The sequence below is a fragment of the Pogona vitticeps genome, chromosome 1 (assembly GCF_051106095.1).
Source record: "Pogona vitticeps strain Pit_001003342236 chromosome 1, PviZW2.1, whole genome shotgun sequence".
Classification (NCBI taxonomy): Eukaryota; Metazoa; Chordata; class Lepidosauria; order Squamata; family Agamidae; genus Pogona; species Pogona vitticeps.
In genome coordinates, this window is record NC_135783.1 from 249,546,499 (window position 1) to 249,565,273 (window position 18,775).

The following is an 18,775-nucleotide window of genomic DNA, read 5'->3' on the forward strand; positions in this document are numbered from 1 at the left end:
TATACCTGCACAGCCCAGTCTTATCCAGTCTTGGGGATCAAGACTGGCCCATTCAAGCCACTTCCCTACAAGGACTATGTTGAATTGTGATGTTAGTGCAATAATAGGCTGAGGCATCCCACACAGTAGCTTTAAAATGGAGCAGTGTGATCCCTAAAAATAAACTCATCCAGACTTGACATAAGCACACAATTTACAGAAAACCATTATTTTTGCCTTGCTATGACATATGACAGATACTTTCGCAGTTGGATTTTTACTCAGTCCTTCATATTTACTGACACAATTCACGTATTAACAGCTATTTCTGTTCCACAAAAATATCTGTAAACACTGGGTGTTAGGACTGCTGTCTATGAAGTCCGTTCTAAACCATGCGCCGGAGCCATGCGCTATAAGCTGTTGACGAGTTGTAAATTCTTTTAGCAGATCTCCATCTGGTAGGAGCATTTCATATTCTTTTGCTTCAAAGGCTTTTGTTTCTCTTAATTGATCCTGTTCTTCATGGTTTGGAATTTTGCAATGCTGCTTTCAGTTCAGTTCTAGTGTTTTCTCAATAAGCGAAGCACAGGTCTGTGAGTTCCCCTGTCAGTAGGCCATCCTTGCCTGGCTGGTCCCGCCAAATTCCAGGCCATGAACTCCCCGCTAGACTTGGGAAAGACGAGTCTGGTGGATGTCAATCACCATGGAACCTTGACTACCTGAACCAGGTGCCTTGAGGAGGGAACTCGGACATAAGCCCTGTGGGGAGTCACCCAGGCAAGAAGCTCAGGCTCAGAGGAGTGACCTGCTAGAGGGGCCTGGATGGGTCTCTTGGATCTAGACAATGTAAGGGAGGCATTGGAGGGAGGAACGAACAAGAGATAGTGGAGCCGGGCTTTCAAACAGAAGACCTGCTCCTGAGAGTAGAGGCAGAAGAGGAGGAGGCTGAGGAAAGGTCCTGGGAGGATGTCTCCAAGGAGCCTGCTGAGATCTCCCAAGACAAGGTGGAACTCCCCAACTTGCCAGGTGACTTGGGGGAATATTTACGAAGATCTTTGGATGGAGGCAATTGCACAGCAGAGAGTTTCCTGGGCTGAGATGCATAAACATTTGAAACCCCAGGTGTCTCCGAAGCTCTCTAATTAGGAAGAGTGCAAGTGATGGGAAGGGTGGTGCTGGAAAGACCAGCCAGGCCCCGAGGAGTCATCTGCAACCCAGCTGAGACACTGGCCAAGCCCATGTCACTGGGCCAGGAGCTAGTGAACCAGGGCAAGACCAGGGGGTCAGAGTAACACCAGTGCCCTTGGGGCAGAAATACCCCCCTCTCTCTTGTGAGCTGTACACCTCAGGCTTGAACGGGGGTGGTACAAGTAGGGGACCGTAGGGTGCCTTCCCCCTTGGTGAGGATAACCAGAGGGGAAGGAAATGAGGACCTAGTGGACTCAAGACTTTATACTCCAGGCAGTGACAGTAATTAGTCTGGGACTTGTTAGTTTGGTAGTTTGAAAGTTGTCCCTGAACCCCTATTAATAAATCCTGTTTTGTTGCAGCCACCATCGTAGTCACTCATAGAATAAAAACTATTCAGAAAACGTGTGGTCCAAGTCTTAATTCTTCTATGTCTTCTGCCAGACGGCAACAGTTCAAAAAAGTTGTAAGCAAGATGGGAAGAGTCTCTCAGGATGCTGTGTGACTTCCTCAGACAGCGGGATGTGAAGATGTCATCCAGGGTTGGTAGCTGGAGCCCAATGATATTCTGGGCAATTTTAATGGTTCTCTTTAGAGTTTGTTTGTCCACTACAGAACTACTCCCAAACCATACAAGAATACCATAGGTTAGGACACTCTCAATGGTGCTACGACAGTAGGACAGAAGTAAATGCTGAGATAAATTTAACTTCCCGAGCATTCTCAGGAAATACAGTCTCTTCTGTGCCGCCTTCACTAGCATGTTGGCATTTATAGTCCATGGGAGGTCCTCTGAGATATAAGTGCCCAGAAATTTAAAACTATCAACCCTCTTCACTTCCTCGCCATTTATGTGCAGTGATAAATGTACATTTCTCTTCCTCCTAAAATCAATTATGAGTTCTTTAGTTTTACTGATGTGTAAGATTTTCTTTACACCACAGTATCAGATGGTGGCAGCAGCCACGAAATTAAAAGATGCCTGCTTTTTGGGAGGAAAGCAATGACAAATCTAGACAGCATCTTAAAAAGCAGAGACATCACCTTGCTGACAAAAGTCCACATAGTCAAAGCTATGGTTTTTCCTGTAGTGATGTATGGAAGCGAGAGCTGGACCATAAAGAAAGCTGACCACCGAAGAATTAAAGGTTTTGAATTGTGCTGGAGGAGGCTCTTGAGAGTCCCCTGGACTGCAAGGAGAACAAACCTATCAATTCTAAAGGAAATCAACCCTGAGTGCTCACTGGAAGGACAGATCCTGAAGCTGAGGCTCCAATACTTTGGCCATCTCATGAGAAGAGAAGACTCCCTGGAAAAGACCCTGATGCTGGGAAAGTGTGAGGGCAAGAGTAGGAGAGGACGACGGAGGATGAGATGGTTGGACAGTGTCATCAAAGCAACCAATATGAATTTGTCCAAACTCCAGGAGGCAGTGGAAGACAAGAGGGCCTGGCATGCTCTGGTCCATGGGGTCACGAAGAGTCGGACACGACTAAATGACTAAACAACAAAATCAACCCTTGTACTTCCTTTCCGTAAGCAGACTTGTTCTTATTTATGAGCCCCATCACTGTCATATTGTCCACAAATTTAAGAATTGTGTTGGTGTTATACAGTGGGGTGCAATCATGTATGTACAGGGAATAGAGGAAGGGACACACAGCACACAGCCCTGGGGAGCTCCTGTACTTAGTACCAGGGTAGAAGAATGGTGAGATCCCATCCTCACTGACTGTGGCCTATCTGTCGATGGTAGATTCCAATGATGTACTATAGATAGTAGGTGCTGGAATAATGGTTGTTCCTGTTTCCACCTCAAAATGGCTGAAGAATTGATTTAACTGCTCAGCCAAAAAAATCAGTGCTGCTGAACAGACTGTTTTTGTTAATCTGCCCCATGATTTGTCGCAGTCCATGCCATACCCAACAAGTGTCAGAGCTCTCAAGATGTTGCTCAGTCCTCTGACTGTACATAGCTTTGGCGTCCCTAACACCCTTTCTTCTGACATTTGTGTTTCGATAATGTCATATGCTTTCCATCATCTTTAAAGCTCTTGAAAAGAATTTTTAAACAATAAATGACTAAAGGTTCACTTCTATTCTTTTTCTTTATTAACAACATTCAAACCTGCGTTTTAAAAGTATTCCCCTGAGTCAAGGCTACATGCATAATTAAATTAGGATAAGAGGTGGGCCTCACACATATGCTGTAACACATGTGCAATGACAGGCCGGTGGTTGAATAGGAAAAAGGAAATCTATGCCTTTTGCACTGCCAATGGTTTGGAGAGAGGTAGCAGATGAAAGCAGCAATTGTTACATCTCCATGGTGCCTCCAGTTGGCAAAGATGTATCAAAAAAGAAAAAGTGGACTCTGCATTATAAAAAGAGTCTTAAAGTTGTTTTGCTGCACAGTGGCAATATTTTGCTATCAATTCCAGCTGGCCATGCAGTCCATATGAAGGAAATGCATGACAACATGAAACAAATTTTGAGGTGCATAAACTATGACCAACGCTAGTGGCAGCTTTGTGGCGATTTGAAGATTGTTGCTCTCTTGCTTGGTCTGCAGACTGGATAGATAGACAAAAGTACTTTTTCCTCCACAAATGGGATAGTCGTGCAAGAGATTCCCATTACATCAAGATAGATTGGCCACTCCAACAGTCATTGGAGCCTAGGAGGAAAAATGTTCAGCATCCACCACTTGCTGAATCAAGGAAGATTTTGTCACTGCCGTTACACATCAAGCTGGATTTGATGAAGAACGGTGTCATGGTGTGGGTATAGCCAGCCTCTGGCGATACAGAGATGGCAGCGGCTGGATTCCCTGGCACAAACTCCATAGGCTCAGCTTCAGGGTTTAAACATAGGCATGCTTTAGTTACAGTTCTATTACAGCTTTGCAGAATCCCTGCAGCCTTGGAAGAAGCAGTTTGAGGGCTATGCACTGGTCCTTGGGCTCCTCTCCCTCAGTGGAATCCTCAAACTATCTTCACCAAGGGTCCCCACAGTTCTGGTCCCTCAACACGAGACTTTGCTCAAAGAGGGTTTATATTGTCCTTGATGTAGAGGCTGGCTGTCCAGCCCTTCCCTCCCCTCTGGTCCTTGCCTTTCCAGGTTGATGACTGGGAGGAGGCTCTGCTGTTAGCCAGCAGCGGTCCTTTGAGTGGAGGAACATCACACCCCTTCCAGCTCCTTCAGGTGGCAGCAGGTCCTCTTGGGCATCAACCCAGGTCCCTTCTTTTTCTGTTGGCCAGCAGCCTCCCACAACCCTGTCTTCACTCCTTTTCACCTGGCTCCTGGCTGCCGTAGGCAGGTGTTCCTCATTAGGCTACTGCATCTTCATCAGCTGCCTTCTCTCCCTCTTTCCCCATGCCTTAGCCTTTTCCCCTGGCTGAAGTCTCTCGGCCCTTTTAAACAGGCCTGACAGCACGCAGTGAGCAAGCCAGCACATAAAGCCATGAACAAAACACGAGCAGCTTTCAAGTACCTCTGAAGAAAATTTCCAAGGTTAAGTAAAGCTAACATAAAGGAATGTGGAAATGTGTTTTTGGTGGAAAACCTCCTCAAGAATACAAAAGCCTTGGTTGCAACATGTCACTAAAGATACATCTTTTGCACTCTTATCTAGATTTTTTTTTCCCACTGAACTGCGGAGCAGTGAGCAATGAGCATGGTGAGTGATTTCATCAGGACATTGCAACAACGGAGAAACACTATCAGGGCAAATGGAGCCCATCAATACTTGCAGACTATTCAATGCTGGACAGTGAGAAGAAATGTTCCAGGAAAAGCCAAGAAGCACCAAGTAGACACTGAATAGGACTAAACTATGTACACAATAGTTTTTTGCCTATTGTTTCATAATACATTTTCTTTATATAATCCTTTTTCTGATTTTAAAAGTGTTACATAAACAGGACAGGTTAAATATTATCATGTAAAGCAATCATAAACATATGAAAAGACCTAGGTTTACAATTTATAATCACTGTATCTATACAATGTACATAGACATAAAATGTAACAACTTAAATATCTTGGAAACAGTAGCCGATCAGTTGTTTTAATTGTCATATTTCAACACATCAAAATATGTAATAAATAATTTTGTCTCTGAAGCAGACAATGTCTGAAAATGGTTGTTGTGGGTTTTTCGGGCTCTTTGGCCGTGTTCTGAAGGTTGTTCTTCCTAATGTTTCACCAGTTTCTGTGGCTAGCATCTTCAGATAACCATTAAATCCCGGCCGTGGAAGCCTTTGCAAATACAGTGTCTGAAAAACTGTAGACCAGTGAAATCAGTAGGGGATGGTTTTCATGATTCTGATTGCAAAGGTAACTGTGCAATGAGTACCAGACACTGTCAACATGTCGGTTGTCCAAAACTGTGGCACAAAATGGTGAGAATCCTGTTATGCACAACAGAGGTGACATAATAATCAGTGGCAAATGGCTGCTGATTAAAGGCATTTTTGGGATGTGTATGGTTTATGCATAATGCGACAAAGTCACATGCAACTCAGAATCTTTAAAGGAAGCCTTTAAACAGGTTTAATCAGAGTGGAATAATAAGATTTCATCCATTATGGGACCTGGCAAGGTTAGAGCTGTGAATTTATAGAAGAAAATTCTATAAATCTTGTGCAAGTGATACAAAGTATATACCCTATGTAAATACAAAAGAGACCAGTTCCCTCTTTCCCAAGTAGAGTGAAACAGAAACACAGTGCACGTTCCCATACCCAAGGATGGTTATGGACCCATACAAACTCAATGGATGACAACAGTTATTTATTGATGATTGCAGTTGCTGTACAACCCCAGCTATAAGAGAGTGTAAGAGCAGTAAGCACTAAATGTGGCAGAAGAGTACATCACAAATGCAGGAAAAAATGTACAGGAAGACGAAGACATTTTAAAGAGCAGCAAAGGCACTGGCCCGGAAACAAGTGAGCCATCTGCTCCTGAACAAATTCTGGAGGAAGAAAAGGAGAATCATCCCTGGATGGGCAAGGCACAGGATCCTGGAAGTGAGATTGCCTGAAAGGACCTGAGGAGAAGCAGAATGCATTTGAGGAATGCTTTCTGGAGAAGAGGCAAGGGCCAGGTAGAAGGGCAGAGTGTGTGTGTGTGCAAGAGGACCTCTCTCTCTCTCTTCAGGCCTGACTGTATGTTACACAGACGGTGGGATTTAAAAAATAAATAAATAACTCCTGAAGCAGCAAAGCTTTTCTTCCAATGCCACCCAACACTTTTGTTGGAATACAACTGACACACAGCACAAATTCCATGTGATAAAGTGCCACAACTCTATATTTTCTCTTCTCTGTCTGCAAAAGGCTTTTGCTCGTGTTGCCCATTTTTGTCTCCTTTGGTTGCAAGAAGGCTCTCCAGGATGGCCAAGCAGGGACAGGGTGCCCACACCCCATGTTGCTAAATACAGAAGGATATAATTAAACCACCAGACACAATAGTAGTGATATAAGAGAACTTTATTTCTTATAGTTGCGGAGATGGAGGAAATTTTCATGGTTCAGGTGATACCTCGTGTTGAGCTTCATGGGGGTTGCACTCGGATTGTTTTTAAACAACAACAGCTAAGAAATAACTTTTGATACCTTTGAGAAACAGGGAAGTAAATAATTACTTTTTAAAATATCACAGCAACAGTGGGACTTTAGAATAATCTTTAATTATACAGGGACTTAGAATTATTGTAAAAGCAACATCCAAAATCAAACTGAATTAAAACATAAGTTGCTAGGACACCACCTTTAAAAACTGAAAGGTCCAAAGTTTTCAAAGATTTATTATATTATCAAGGGGGATGAACGTAAATGTGAAGACATTTTCTTTTTTACTAACAGGAAATTTATAAAAGAATGAAAAAATCAGACTCCATTTCATGAAAAACAATAATAGCTTTATGACAACGGCTGAGTCTCCTGCAGCTGTTATGGTTGCTGCTGTTGGTGTTCCTGTGGTTGCTGCTGTGGTTGCAGTGAGGGTTGCTGCTATTGTTGCTGTTGCTGTTGCTGCTGAGGTTGAGGTGATGGTTGCTGCTCTTGCTGTTGCTGTTGCTGCTGAGGTTGAGGTGATGGTTGCTGCTCTTGCTGTTGCTGTTGCTGCTGAGGTTGAGGTGATGGTTGCTGCTCTTGCTGCTGCTGTTGCTGCTGAGGTTGGGGTGAAGGTTGCTGCTCTTGTTGCTGCTGCTTAGGTTGAGGTGATGGTTGCTGCTCTTGCTGCTGCTGTTGCTGCTGAGGTTGAGGTGAAGGTTGCTGCTCTTGTTGCTGCTGCTGAGGTTGAGGTGATGGTTGCTGCTCTTGTTGCTGCTGTTGCTGCTGAGGTTGAGGTGAAGGTTGCTGCTCTTGTTGCTGCTGCTGAGGTTGAGATGATGGTTGCTGCTCTTGCTGTTGCTGTTGCTGCTGAGGTTGAGGTGAAGGTTGCTGCTCTTGTTGCTGCTGCTGAGGTTGAGGTGATGGTTGCTGCTCTTGTTGCTGCTGTTGCTGCTGAGGTTGAGGTGACGGTTGCTGCTCTTGTTGCTGCTGCTGAGGTTGAGGTGATGGTTGCTGCTCTTGCTGCTGCTGTTGCTGCTGAGGTTGAGGTGAAGGTTGCTGCTCTTGTTGCTGCTGCTGAGGTTGAGATGATGGTTGCTGCTCTTGCTGCTGCTGTTGCTGCTGAGGTTGAGGTGACGGTTGCTGCTCTTGTTGCTGCTGCTGAGGTTGAGGTGATGGTTGCTGCTCTTGTTGCTGCTGTTGCTGCTGAGGTTGAGGTGAAGGTTGCTGCTCTTGTTGCTGCTGCTGAGGTTGAGATGATGGTTGCTGCTCTTGCTGTTGCTGTTGCTGCTGAGGTTGAGGTGAAGGTTGCTGCTCTTGTTGCTGCTGCTGAGGTTGAGGTGATGGTTGCTGCTCTTGTTGCTGCTGTTGCTGCTGAGGTTGAGGTGACGGTTGCTGCTCTTGTTGCTGCTGCTGAGGTTGAGGTGATGGTTGCTGCTCTTGCTGCTGCTGTTGCTGCTGAGGTTGAGGTGATGGTTGCTGCTCTTGCTGTTGCTGTTGCTGCTGAGGTTGAGGTGAAGGTTGCTGCTCTTGTTGCTGCTGCTGAGGTTGAGGTGATGGTTGCTGCTCTTGCTGCTGCTGTTGCTGCTGAGGTTGAGGTGAAGGTTGCTGCTCTTGTTGCTGCTGCTGAGGTTGAGGTGATGGTTGCTGCTCTTGTTGCTGCCGTTGCTGCTGAGGTTGAGGTGAAGGTTGCTGCTCTTGCTGCTGCTGAGGTTGAGATGATGGTTGCTGCTCTTGCTGTTGCTGTTGCTGCTGAGGTTGAGGTGAAGGTTGCTGCTCTTGTTGCTGCTGCTGAGGTTGAGATGATGGTTGCTGCTCTTGCTGTTGCTGTTGCTGCTGAGGTTGAGGTGAAGGTTGCTGCTCTTGCTGCTGCTGTTGCTGCTGAGGTTGAGGTGAAGGTTGCTGCTCTTGTTGCTGCTGCTGAGGTTGAGGTGATGGTTGCTGCTCTTGTTGCTGCTGTTGCTGCTGAGGTTGAGGTGAAGGTTGCTGCTCTTGTTGCTGCTGGTGCTGCTGAGGTTGAGGTGAAGGTTGCTGCTCTTGTTGCTGCTGCTGAGGTTGAGGTGATGGTTGCTGCTCTTGTTGCTGCTGTTGCTGCTGAGGTTGAGGTGAAGGTTGCTGCTCTTGTTGCTGCTGCTGCTGCTGAGGTTGAGGTGATGGTTGCTGCTCTTGTTGCTGCTGCTGAGGTTGAGGTGATGGTTTCTGCTCTTGTTGCTGCTGTTGCTGCTGAGGTTGAGGTGAAGGTTGCTGCTCTTGTTGCTGCTGCTGAGGTTGAGGTGATGGTTGCTGCTCTTGCTGTTGTTGCTGCTGAGGTTGAGGTGAAGGTTGCTGCTCTTGCTGCTGCTGCTGAGGTTGAGGTGATGGTTGCTGCTCTTGTTGCTGCTGTTGCTGCTGAGGTTGAGGTGAAGGTTGCTCCTCTTGTTGCTGCTGCTGAGGTTGAGGTGATGGTTGCTGCTCTTGTTGCTGCTGTTGCTGCTGAGGTTGAGGTGATGGTTGCTGCTCTTGCTGCTGCTGAGGTTGAGGTGATGGTTGCTGCTCTTGCTGCTGCTCTTGCTGTTGTGGTTGCTGCTGAGGTTGAGGTGATGGTTGCTGCTCTTGCTGCTGCTCTTGCTGTTGCTGCTGAGGTTGTGGTGATGGTTGCTGCTCTTGCTGCTGCTGTTGCTGCTGAGGTTGGGGTGAAGGTTGCTGCTCTTGCTGTTGCTGTTGCTGCTGAGGTTGAGGTGATGGTTGCTGCTCTTGCTGCTGCTCTTGCTGCTGAGGTTGAGGTGATGGTTGCTGCTCTTGCTGCTGCTGTTGCTGCTGAGGTTGAGGTGAAGGTTGCTGCTCTTGTTGCTGCTGCTGAGGTTGAGGTGATGGTTGCTGCTCTTGTTGCTGCTGTTGCTGCTGAGGTTGAGGTGACGGTTGCTGCTCTTGTTGCTGCTGCTGAGGTTGAGGTGATGGTTGCTGCTCTTGCTGCTGCTGTTGCTGCTGAGGTTGAGGTGATGGTTGCTGCTCTTGCTGCTGCTGTTGCTGCTGAGGTTGAGGTGAAGGTTGCTGCTCTTGTTGCTGCTGCTGAGGTTGAGGTGATGGTTGCTGCTCTTGCTGCTGCTCTTGCTGCTGAGGTTGAGGTGATGGTTGCTGCTGTTGCTGCTGCTCTTGCTGTTGCTGCTGAGGTTGTGGTGATGGTTGCTGCTCTTGCTGCTGCTGTTGCTGCTGAGGTTGAGGTGATGGTTGCTGCTCTTGCTGTTGCTGTTGCTGCTGAGGTTGAGGTGATGGTTGCTGCTCTTGCTGCTGCTGTTGCTGTTGCTGCTGAGGTTGAGGTGATGGTTGCTGCTCTTGCTGCTGCTGCTGAGGTTGAGGTGATGGTTGCTGCTCTTGCTGCTGCTGTTGCTGCTGAGGTTGAGGTGACGGTTGCTGCTCTTGTTGCTGCTGCTGAGGTTGAGGTGATGGTTGCTGCTCTTGCTGCTGCTGTTGCTGCTGGGGTTGGGGTGAAGGTTGCTGCTCTTGTTGCTGCTGCTGAGGTTGAGGTGATGGTTGCTGCTGTTGCTGCTGCTGTTGCTGCTGAGGTTGAGGTGATGGTTGCTGCTCTTGCTGCTGCTGTTGCTGCTGAGGTTGAGGTGAAGGTTGCTGCTCTTGCTGCTGCTGAGGTTGAGGTGATGGTTGCTGCTCTTGCTGCTGTTGCTGAGGTGGTGGTGAAGGTTGCTGCTCTTGCTGCTGCTCTTGCTGCTGAGGTTGAGGTGATGGTTGCTGCTCTTGTTGCTGCTGTTGCTGCTGAGGTTGAGGTGAAGGTTGCTGCTCTTGTTGCTGCTGCTGAGGTTGAGGTGATGGTTGCTGCTCTTGTTGCTGCTGCTGAGGTTGAGGTGATGGTTGCTGCTCTTGCTGCTGCTCTTGCTGTTGTGGTTGCTGCTGAGGTTGAGGTGATGGTTGCTGCTCTTGCTGCTGCTCTTGCTGTTGCTGCTGAGGTTGTGGTGATGGTTGCTGCTCTTGCTGCTGCTGTTGCTGCTGAGGTTGGGGTGAAGGTTGCTGCTCTTGCTGTTGCTGTTGCTGCTGAGGTTGAGGTGATGGTTGCTGCTCTTGCTGTTGCTGTTGCTGGTGAGGTTGAGGTGATGGTTGCTGCGCTTGCTGCTGCTGTTGCTGTTGCTGCTGAGGTTGAGGTGATGGTTGCTGCTCTTGTTGCTGCTGTTGCTGCTGAGGTTGAGGTGAAGGTTGCTGCTCTTGCTGCTGCTGCTGAGGTTGAGGTGATGGTTGCTGCTCTTGCTGCTGCTCTTGCTGCTGAGGTTGAGGTGAAGGTTGCTGCTCTTGTTGCTGCTGCTGAGGTTGAGGTGATGGTTGCTGCTCTTGCTGCTGCTGTTGCTGCTGAGGTTGAGGTGATGGTTGCTGCTCTTGCTGCTGCTCTTGCTGCTGAGGTTGAGGTGATGGTTGCTGCTCTTGCTGCTGCTGTTGCTGCTGAGGTTGAGGTGATGGTTGCTGCTCTTGCTGCTGCTGTTGCTGCTGAGGTTGAGGTGATGGTTGCTGCTCTTGCTGCTGCTGTTGCTGTCGCTGCTGAGGTTGAGCTGATGGTTGCTGCTTTTGCTGCTTTTCTTGCTGCTGCTGCTGCGGTTGTTGTGGTGGTTGCTGCTCTTGCTGCTGCTGCTGCTGCTGCTGCTGCAGTGGTGGTTGCTGCTTTACTGTTCTTCCTGAACACTTTTCTAAGAATTTTTTCTGGAAGAAAGTTGAAGTATAAAAAGTGTGTGTGATGCTATTGTGGTATGAACTGAGGACTGTCTAAAAGCAAATTGTTAATTAATCAACCATATGTCACTGAGCAAATATCTGGTATTCTGTCAAATGGGCACATTGGATTGCATAAGTTATACTGTACATATGCTGGTCTCATTTTATAGACCAGATGTACTTCTTCAGTTTGTGTGCAGTGGTATCTATCCACTTGTGGGGCTAGTGATTTAAAACATATTCATTAATGATCTAGAGTTTGGGGAGCAGTATGGTAGCCAAATCTGCAGAGGCAGAAACATGTTTAAGCTGACTATCTTTGTACTCTGGAACACTGGTGGGACCAAGCTCACCACATCACTTGTGGAAGTATCAATACATCAGGCAGTAGCATCACTGGAGGGCAGTTTCATGCAATTGCCTAAATGGCATTTTATTAACTTAATGACAGAGCTCTTTCTTGATGATTTGCAGCAGAGTATTTGAAGTGATTGTGTTAAAAGGCAATGCCCAGGTCCTGAATTGTACTGAACTCTCCGCTACAGAAGACCTGTTGGATAAATGGGATCTAAATAGGTGTTGACTCCTTCCCCAGCAATCGACTCCATGGCCCTACTCTACTTGGAAAGAGTTTTCTGATTTAAGCCACGAAGCTTTTTTCTCAACATTTCTTCTGCAATAGATTGTTTAACCTATGCATTTGGCCACTCTGTCTCCTGATTGAATGAAATCCTGTTGCTTAGAACAGCAAGTCACACTAGATTAGAATATATATCTTGAATCAGTGAGGATTTGGCAAGTCAGCTTCTTTGTACATTGCACTTATTCAAAGTAGTCTATCCTAATTGCAGCTTACTATAGTCTAGTAAGTCACAACTAGAGTAGAACCATTTAAATCAATGGAGTTTACCCGGGACTTGATTCACCAAGTCCGTATTGATTCAGTGGGACTACACTAGAGTAACTTACTACTCCAAGCAATAGGATTTGAGTAATTGTGTCATCTGGAATCCTATAAGAAGCCAAGGAACTCCACCCTATGAGAGCTTGACAGGCAAAGGCATGATGTACTTCTACAGAAACATAACAAAACTTTTCTCACATGAATGGGATCATCCACTAATCCAAGTTCTCTTCAGAGGATACACCAGCTGCAGATGTGGCGAAGGTGACTTTTCCTAATTATTCCCTTTCCCCGTAGCTTTCTTTCCCTTACCACTCTAGAGGACTTGGGAACCCTCTGGAAGAGAGTCCAATGTAGCTATGATTCTACATGGGGGAGGAGAATTTGAGAAACAAATTTACAGCACGATCTCAGAAACATGTGGAATCTTGACCCAAGCTGTTGCATGTCTGTATCATGAGACGATTGATCTGTAGTAGTTACCACAAACATATAATATCTTCTTTGGTATGATCAGTCATTATGCATAAGCAAAGTCATGTTTACTTGTACCATAGCGGTGTAAATGCTCTTAACCCCCACCTAATAAAAAGCATACTTACGAAAATGGCATGATTTGCCACTTGATATGGTCGTGGAAGTGCAAGGACACATTGCTTCAGCTCAACAGCCGCTTTCTTCATAATAGGGTTGGCTATAAAGGGGGCAATTGCCTTCATGTAGACTTTATAAGGAGCCAGGTAGTACTGGGAGAGAATATCAATGACACGGCAAGGAGAAGAAGCAGACTTGGCTGTAGCTGCAAAATAAAATAAGTCAGTACCGAGACTTCTAGAGGCACCACCGTCTTCTTTGCCATTGAGATCTGGGTTGAGAAAATCAGGCCTGTTCACAGAGTCAGCAGACCTCAAACCTACGTTCAAAACCTAGAGAATTTCATAAATTCTTTTTTTGACTATCCCTCCCAGAATCCTCCAGCCAGCATGCTGTAGTCCAAGAAAGCGATTTTTTTTAAAAAATCAGCTGGTCATAATAAAGTGTCAGACATAAGGACCCCAAAACTGCCTGCCCTCTATTACCCACAGAAGAAATTTACCCACCTGGAAGCTAGAAGACAAAATCAAATGGAAAAATATGGATATGAGAGAACTGTTAACATAGGAGACACAAGTGTAACAAAGGCGAAGAAAATGGACAACCAAAATCCATGCCAGATTCAAACCTGCAGATAATGCCATCTGTTAGGAAGAAATGGGGAATGGATTCTGTCCCCCCACATCTCCAAAATGGTTAGTTGATGTTGTCCATAAAGAAAATGGTGTTAATGTATTCGCTGTCCTCTGAAGATGCCAGCCACAGAGACTGGCGAAACGTTAGGAAGAGCAACCTTCTGAATATGTCCAAGGAACCCGAAAAACCCACAACAACCAAAATGGTGTTACTTGGTTCTTTGTTAAATGCATGAGACCAATCCAACAAAAGGATCTATGTGTGTATTTCATGGAGATAAATAAAGGATTCAGCAAATGGTTTTCATTTGCCTGTTTATTTCTATACAAATAATATCCTGTATTATCTTCCCAGTATAGTGTAGTGGATAGAGAACTCAGACTAGAACTCTGGAGAACAGGATTCAAATCCCCAGTCAGCCATGGAAACTCACTGGGGGAGTGGGACTAATAAAACCACTCCTTAAATATCTCATTTACCTTGAAAGCCCTATTAGACTCTCTATGACTCTGTTTAAACTTGATGGTACAGAACACACATACAGTACACACAGTTTTTGGAAACAATGCAAAGGATGTGTGCTGTTAAAACCTTTTGTATGCAATTGAACACAACCTCTTCTATAAACAACCTAAATAGCCATTTTTAAAAAGTTATGTCTTCTTAAGGTTTCAGCTCTCTTAACTGATGCATTACTTGATTCTGGTTTTCAGTGACCATTCAGAAAGAAAGGCCGTGCTGTGACTGAGCAAAGTTCAGCACTTCAGTTCAATGGTAGAAATTAATTGCAATCAGGGAGGCAAGGACGGCTTGGACAGACTGTGTCCAAAGAAGCAGCTTGTGGGAGCAGCAGTGAGGGCACCTGACCCTCAAATTTTGTGGGTGCTCTCCACAGTTATGAGCTCCTTGTGGTGCCCAGTATAACTGTACTGTTAAATCAGGCAAGGAATCAGATAACGCGCTACAGGCTTAGGCACATCCAGCATTAGCTGTGCAGTACTTTGGATCAGAGCTGAAGAAGATGCCTCATGAAATGAAGTCACCAATACCTCATACTGTTGTTTCATGCTCATGGAACATAAAGCTTGTGGAAATAAAGTATTTAACATACCATCTAGTATCAAATTACCTTTTATATGGAGGGGCACAAGTATAACTCAAACTGTTCTTCAGCTTCAGAAAGTAACATCTCCTTATTTAATGTGGTACAAAACTTACCTGAATAACAGCAGATCATCAAGGTGATGAGCAGAAGGACAGATGCCAGCTTCATGGTAAAGGTGGCTATTATTGCTTACCAGAGAGCAACGGACAGTGCACTTATTTCAGTACAGTACCTCACAACAAACCTATATATGTGTATATATATATATATATACAGGTTTGTATATATGTATATATATATGTAAGTGTACAGGAGTCATCTGGTTTTGTCTTACACAATCAAGATGATGCCACATTGCACAACTTGGATGCAATGTAAGTTATGTTTAGCCATGGAGTGGACTTCCAAAGGGGAGAAATGAAAATGTAGCTCTTTGTTCTCGTTTTTATGACAATAAAATTGCTCAAAAGAATGTAGGCAGAGATTTTGCAGAGATTTATGAGACTGCTACAGCCTGAAGCATGTTGCTTCACATATTTCTTTTATAGCCACATTTTTCGAGGTGTTTTGTAGAAAAGAAAATAATGAGTCTTTGAATTTATCCCTAACCTTATAGGAAGGCCTGGCTTCTCAGACTGCACAGATATTCACTTGCTATGCCTTTGGTGATTAACTAGGGAGTTATTTTGTAAGAAAACTGGGCACCAGAACTCACATAGTCTAGGTAGAACCAAAGATACCTAATATAAGTCCTTATTTCCATGCAATGTGCTCAACAAAGAGCTGCTATCAGATATGGCATCTCCATGGCAAGTTCTATCCCCTGTCAGGTATGCACTTTTCCCGTTCTGAGATTTCCTTCTGTGTTTTTCCTCATTTCATAATGTCTGCCATGACACCACAGACCTTCAGAAAGGTACGTAAGTGGGGTCTAGATTAAATTAAGCCTGATATCTCTATAGATGCAAAAATGTCTAAACTGAGGCTATTAAATGGTTGTTGTGGGTTTTTCGGGCTCTTTGGCTGTGTTCTGAAGGTTGTTCTTCCTGACGTTTCGCCAGTCTCTGTGGCCGGCATCTTCAGAGGACTTCAGAAGAACCCGAAAAACCCACAACCATCAGATCCCAGCTGTGAAAGCCTTCGAGAATACATTGAGGCTTTTAAACTTTGGGTACATCATGAGAAGACAAAAGACACTGGAAAAGATGGAAATGCTCGGAAATGTTGAATGCAGCAAACAAGTAGACTGCGTATGAGATGGACTTTCAATAAAAGAAGCCATGGCCTTGAGTAGGACTGTTGAGAACAGGACATTTTGAAGTTCACCCAAAGCAACATAACACAGCAATGACACATAATGTATATACCACTATCAGGTATCAGGACAAATCTCAAAGCAAACATATCTAAAGAAAATGTAAACACTAAACTTATGATTTTTTATAATTTTATAATTTTAGTGGGGCTGCCTTTGAAGACGGTCCGGCGACTGCAACTGGTCCAGAATCAAACTGCACGGCTGGTGAGTGGTGGGGCTGCTAGGAGACACATCAAGCCGATTCTGTTTAAATTACATTGGCTACCAGTTGCTGTCTGGGCCCAATTCAAAGTGCTTCTTTTGACATATAAAGCCCAAACAGCTTGGGCCCTGGAAACCTGAACCTTCCCTGGCAGTTAAGATCTAGCCAGGGGGCTCTTTTGAAAGAGCCATCCCTCAAGGAGGTAAGAGGGATGGCTTGTAGACAAAGGGCCTTTTAGGCAATCGCCCCCCCCCCCCCGACTACGGAACGCCCTCCTGAAGGAGATTCGTTTGGTGCCAACGATGATGACATTTCAGTGCCAGGTCAAAACCTTCCTGTCCCAGAAGGCTTTTAATTGAAATAATACCAACTGCGGGTCCTGATGGCAACTTTTAGAGTACTGTATATATTTTAATTGTATTTTAATTGTTTTATCTTTTTTACTGTAGTTAAATTGCTGTAAGCCGCCCAGAGACCTTTGGGTAGTGTGGGTGGAATATAAGTTAAATAAATAAATAAAATAAATAAATGAATTTCAGTTAATATACAATGTGATCAATTTATTAAACATGAAGAATGAGGGGAATCAACTTGCTGTGGGATGCTACTCCTGGCAGTAATCCTGTGTTTTGTACAATGTCTGCTTTACTCTAAAACCTGGTACTGCATCTGCTTTGCTAGTGACATCTGAACACACCATCTTATCCTTTTGAATTGGTTCTTGCAAGACAGCTTTGACTGTAACTGCAGGATGTTAGACAAGAGAATATTTCTGCATTTCTTTTCAAATAAGATAAAGATCAGTTAAGGATTACATCTTAGTTGCTTAGTCTGTAAAATATATTTTCTTGTTAAATTACCTATGTGCAGAACACAAACAAGTGATCCTACATTCTTTGAATCTCACCATTATATAAAAAATGAGAACAAAAATTATTCATTTTCCCTCTCTTATGGGGCCCACTTTCCAGGCAAATACTGCATTTCTAAAGAACTTATGCAACGTGGCAAACTTGATCGAGTGGAAGACACCCTACACCCTCCTATATATAATTAACTGTTTTTAGTTTTAATATTGTCTGTGTTTAATTATGTAAGCTACTTGGCTCCTTCTTTAAGAGAAAAGGCAGGGTAGAAAATATTTTAAATTAAATTAAATTTGGAGACAAGAATTAAATACTATATTGCCCAAAGACATTTATATGGAGGAATGCAAAGTTACCGTCAAATGGCCCAGAGAGTTCAGAAAGCAACATTGTCTTGTCGAATGTGATAAGCAACTCACCTGAGCAGCAGCACCTCATCAAGGGGACTTAGCTGAGAGGCAACTGTTAGCCTCCTGGTAGAGATGGTTGGGCCATTTGACGGTAACTTTGCATTCCTCCATATAAATGTCTTTGGGCAATATAGTATTTAATTCTTGTCTCCAAATTTAATTTAATTTAATTAAAAATATTTTCTACCCTGCCTTTTCTCTTAAAGAAGGAGCCAAGTAGCTTACATAATTAAGCACAGACAATATTGAAACAAAAAACAGTTAATTATTCAAATATTTAAAAAGAATTAATAACATTAGCTTTAAAATGTTCAGGAAATGCATTACTAAAACAGATTTAGAATCAACAAAATACAAACCACCCATTAAAAAATTATCCTAGATAGTTAGTCTGTCAGGATCTGGCCCGTACTGCCCTGGCAGCTGCAGGATTGCCTGACCCAGGGCTGGCCTGGTGTTTGCAGGCTCAGGCCTTGGCCTGTGTAGCAGCTGCTGGGCCACTCAGGAGGCTCACTTGGAAACCTGGAGGGAAGGCCTATTTAAGGAGTGGTTCTCCCTCCCAGAACTTCCATCAACATCAAAGGTCTTTGGCCATGCTGTCCTGACTGCCTTGCTGCTCCAGAGTCCCTGCATGCCACTATTCCTACATCACTGCATCTTGACTCCAGTGTTCCTGCTCCTGCTCCTGCCTTGGCCTCTGCTGGCCACCTGCATCTCAGTGCCTTGTTCAGGCTCCATTCTCCCAGCCTGGTGCTTCCGCCTCTGCTTGGCTATGGCCAACTGTGCAGTGAATGTCTTTGGACTTGATATTCTGCATGGTGGACTGGGTCCTGGTGCCCGTGCCCCCCCTCAGCACAAGTAGTACTAGAATTCTAGTCAAAGCAGCAATGCATAATAATACTAGAGTTGGTGGGGATTAAATTGGTGGCGATCTACCAGCAATGCATGTCCTCTATCAGGGCGTGACCCTTCCCAAATAACAAACATCATGCGACATCTTTGCCGGTTCCAACAATGCTTTCCTATGAGCACAATCCATTTGATGCAGGCCTGCCATGTCCTGTTTATTACAAATAGAAAGAAACAGGTGTAGTCATTTAAATCAATAGGATCCAAAAGTACTTACTATTTTGCATTATGGCATACAGTATCTATAGCTTCTGAACAGGGGCTGTTGACCAAGACACGACAATTACATGACTCATCATCTAGGAGGCATTTTAATTTTGGAGATGGAATTGCTATCAGGATGTTGTTGTATATGTACATTTTAGTGTATCTAGAAATGTTTTTAAATGTTGATTTTCGTGGTATCTCGCTGCA

At 44.7% G+C, this 18,775-nt stretch overlaps 1 protein-coding gene across 1 annotated transcript; it reads right to left on the minus strand.

Annotated features, from left to right (window-relative positions):
- Positions 1–1,120: 1,120 nt before the first annotated feature.
- CCDC200 (coiled-coil domain containing 200) lies at positions 1,121–17,546 on the minus strand. The gene is made up of 4 exons (XM_078387226.1): positions 17,462–17,546; positions 12,924–13,120; positions 10,789–11,405; positions 1,121–1,238 (listed from the first exon to the last, which is right to left on the minus strand). The coding sequence occupies exons 1-4, from the start codon at positions 17,478–17,480 to the stop codon at positions 1,121–1,123; spliced, it is 951 nt and encodes a 316-aa protein (XP_078243352.1). The 5' UTR covers positions 17,481–17,546.
- Positions 17,547–18,775: the final 1,229 nt, after the last annotated feature.

What these genes read in the sequence shown, in the direction of transcription:
- CCDC200 (XM_078387226.1), bottom strand. An exon ending in TGGCAAATCATGCCATTTTC is followed by an intron (nt 11,406 to 12,923) that starts GTAAGTATGCTT and finishes ACTTTCTTCCAG; the next exon opens with AAAAAATTCTTAGAAAAGTG. An exon ending in CCTCAACCTCACCAGCAACA is followed by an intron (nt 1,239 to 10,788) that starts GCAACAGCAAGA and finishes CTGGTTCACTAG; the next exon opens with CTCCTGGCCCAGTGACATGG.